We start from the raw sequence: 3837 nt of genomic DNA on the forward strand, positions 1-3837 counted from the left end.
TGTATATTAATATGGAGCGGACCGGCGGCGGTGGAAGGGGACAAGCACGGACTTGTCACCCACCGACCGTCAAGGTCCGACTCCCCGCTTATTCTAGAACGGGTTCCCACTAGCCCGTATCAAGTTAGAAACCGAGCGGGCAGGGGACGCGCAAGCACGCGAGCGAGCCTAGATCCGCCTCCGCCCGTCAGCGCTGGAACGTCACCCAGCGCTGCGCCGGGGCGTCGAGGCGTAGATCGGCCCGCGCGTGCACGCGTCCCCGACCGTACCCGCTCTACCACTGCTACCCCGGGCTCGCCCGGTTCCGTTAGCTGGGGTTGCTTCCCGTCTTCCCGCCGATCGGGGTCTCCGCAAGAACTGAGTATACACCCCACTCCGTTGGGGGTGTTGATACTACACCTCCGACTCCTCAATTTTGAACGCCTAACGAGCGACAGCTGCACCTTTATCGTCCGCCGTCCCGAAAGTCAATCCGTCATTTTATTTGTCATAACTGTCGATGACTTCCTGGTCATCCCCAACGACCGCTCCCTCGTCAATGAATTCAAACGACAGCTTCAGGCGAAGTACACGCTCAAAGACCTCGGGCCCGTGAAACAAATCCTCGGCTGAAAAGTCACCCGCACAGCTACATCCCTCACAATCAACCAGCCGCACTACACGGAGGACGTCCTCACGCGATATCGCATGGAAAAAAGCAACCCTTCGCCAACCCTGTACGCCGAAATCGACCTCTCCGCTCGCAAACCTGACGAAGACCCACTCCCCGCGACCTACCAGTACGACAGCGCCATCGGCTCCTTGCCATACCTTGCCGACTCAACTCGGCCAGACCTCGCCTTCATAACCGGTCTCTTAGGCCGCTACAATCATGATCCATCTATGCGCCATTGGAAAGCCTTCCATCGCGTCCTGCGATACCTCCGACATACCCCCCACCGAGGCATCACCTACACCACATCCCCTGCTCCCATGCATGCATACTGCGACTCCGACTACGGAGACTGCCCCGATACGCGACGCTCCACGTCTGGTTTCATTGCCATTTGGCAAAATGCTCCCATTTCCTGGCAATCAAAGCGCCAGCGCTTCGTTACCGCATCAAGCTGGGAGACCGAATATGTCGCGGGGTTCCATGCCGCTCAGCACCTCACGCATCTACGCCGCCTTATTCAAGACCTGACACAATCCGACGACCTTCCGCCTACAAGTCTATGAATGGACAATGTCTCCACGCTGAAAACAGCCACATCGGACCACCCCACGCCCAAGTTGAAGCACGTTGACATCAAGTACCGCTTCCTAACAGAACAAGCCCTCCGAAAACGCCTCACTCTCCTTCACGTCCCTTCTACATCCAACCCCGCTGATTGCCTAACCAAAGCGCTCAAACCCGCCGTCTTCCAACAGCAGCTCGCGCTCCTTCACCTCTCCTCATGCGACCTGCCGAGTGCGGCGACTGCTGTACGACAAGCTGCATCCACTCAGCAGGCCCACATTCCTTCATCTACTCAACTCCTTTCTCACCCATCACTTACTATACGGTAGCGACCTGGACACGTTTAGCCACACCACACCACAGTACTTAAGCCCGTCGTCGCCCCCTCCAGTAAACTGAGTGGGCATCATCGCCCTTGATCACACTCAGATTGCCAAAACAGGCCTGCTGTAAATCACAGGAAGAATCTGGAGTGTGACTGGATTTAATAATGAATGGGTTCAGAAACTTTGCTGCCGCCCACAGAGGCGCGTTAGTCATCCTGTGCAGTGACTCTCAAGACTTGACAACAAGCATGGATTGCTTTTATCTTTGGCTAAATGTTGCCAGTAGGGGGGCGACAAGGTGCTCTTTTCATGGGAGGCGATTTCACGATTTCTTCAGTATTGGGAGGCCAACTGCCGAAATATGATCAAACAGTAGGGCAAAATGACGCCTTATCTGTTTTGGTGGCTGTCCTGCACCCCGCCCGCCGTCACCCTCCCAGACGCCCATTTCGCCACCGCACGCCCCCTGCTTGCCGCGCAGCGGGCCCTCCCAGCTCCACGCAACCCGCTGCGTCGCCGCTGCCACCCATGCCTTTCTGCCCTTCGCCATCGATGCCTTCCCCGTCCCCTCCGCTACACCTGCCCCCGCTGCCGTGGTTGCCGTGTCTGAACATATGCAGAAATTTTAGAATTTCTCGCGTAGGTGGGGACTACTGTAGTTGAAACATTGCTGGGATGTGGGGATAAGCATTCTGATTGGTCAATGGGAAGATGTGGGACCGAGCCTTTTGATTTGCTTCTAAATGTGGCAGTAGAGTGAGTACTGTACCTGCCATCAGTTCAGTCGAATGATCGTAATGTACCCTTCGAAGGGTACCCGAGGGTACTGAACCGCATACACTTTATAGTATAAAGTGACATCACTGTATAAAGTTATACAGTGATGTCACTGTACAGTGCCGAAAAAAAGTATAGGGACAGCATCAATACTCACATTGCTGGCATACAGTATTGTAAAGGCCAAATTTGAGGTGCGTCTAGGACTGTAAAAGCAACGAGGAGACCGAATCTGGGGTCGGATTGAAAGATCGAGAGCTCATTCACATGATATTTATAGAAACCTTATTTATGGGTGTTCGAAAGTATAAGGTACAGCGCATGTCTTTCACTACTTCATTGCTCCTAGTACTTCGTCGGACCTCCCTTTGCCATTAGACACTCAAAGCACCGCTTTTGCATGGAACGGACAAGCTTTTCCAGGCATTCTTCTGAAACTTCGTCCCACGCTTCCATGATAACTTCTAAAAGCTCATCCACGTCCCTAAATTGACGTTGGTGTGCATAAACCGTTCGCGCTAGGATGCCCCATAAATTCTCGATAGGATTCAGGTCAGGTGACTTGGCAGGCCACTCTAAGAGAGGAATTTCCTCCTCGTCAAACCACTGAAACGTACGTCTAGCGCGGTGTATAGATGCACCATCCTGCATAAACACCCAACTTGGACCCATTTCTTGATCCACAAACGGCAAAAGATAGGACTCCAATGTATCTATATACTTAATAGCATCCTGCTTTCCATTTAAAACGGAGAGCTCGCACTTCTTAGTACCAGAAAAAGCGCCCCAAACCATTACAGAATCCCCACCCTGCTGCCGTTTTGAGAACATCCGCTTGTCGGTCCGTAAATCGTGCCAATAGTACCCGAACCCATCCGGCCCGTCCAAGTTGAATTTCTTCTCGTCCGACCACACCACATTCATCCAATCCGACACCGTCCAAGTGACCTTTTCGCGACACCACACGTGGCCACGACGTTACGGGAGCGCGAGAGATGCGCTGCAATTCGCCTAATTGTCCAATTGTTGAGACGAAGAGCCTGTATCTGCCATTGTTCATGCTGGCTCAGATCCGTACCGCGAGGCATTTTTTGCTGTGTCGAAGTGAGCTACCGCATGTTTTGCGCTTTCGCCTTCCTTTTGTATGCGTCTAGTCTCTTTTACCAGTCTTTTCGCGGGAGATACTGCACTGTGTAGAGCGGGGTTTTAAAGAAACTGCTGTGTACCTCATACTTTCGAACACCCATAAATAAGGTTTCTATAAATATCATGTGAATGAGCTCTCGATCTTTCAATCCGACCCCAGATTCGGTCTCCTCGTTGCTTTTACAGTCCTAGACGCACCTCAAATTTGGCCTTTACAATATTGTATGCCAGCAATGTGAGTATTGATGCTGTCCCTATCCCCTCGACTGTACTGAATTTGCCCCTAGACAGGGGCCAATACAGTTAAGGTCTGGCCCATCACAGAGGACCACGACGCATAATTTATCATAAGCTACGTATGAGTTGTCA

At 52.4% G+C, this 3837-nt stretch overlaps 1 protein-coding gene across 1 annotated transcript; it reads right to left on the minus strand.

The window, feature by feature from the left end:
- Window positions 1-2667: 2667 nt before the first annotated feature.
- On the minus strand, window positions 2668-3246 carry CHC_T00003005001 (hypothetical protein). The gene has a single exon (XM_005714045.1). The coding sequence runs from the start codon at window positions 3244-3246 to the stop codon at window positions 2668-2670; it is 579 nt and encodes a 192-aa protein (XP_005714102.1).
- Window positions 3247-3837: the final 591 nt, after the last annotated feature.

This window comes from Chondrus crispus, genomic scaffold (assembly GCF_000350225.1).
Source record: "Chondrus crispus Stackhouse genomic scaffold, scaffold_169, whole genome shotgun sequence".
In the NCBI taxonomy this organism is placed as follows: Eukaryota; Rhodophyta; class Florideophyceae; order Gigartinales; family Gigartinaceae; genus Chondrus; species Chondrus crispus.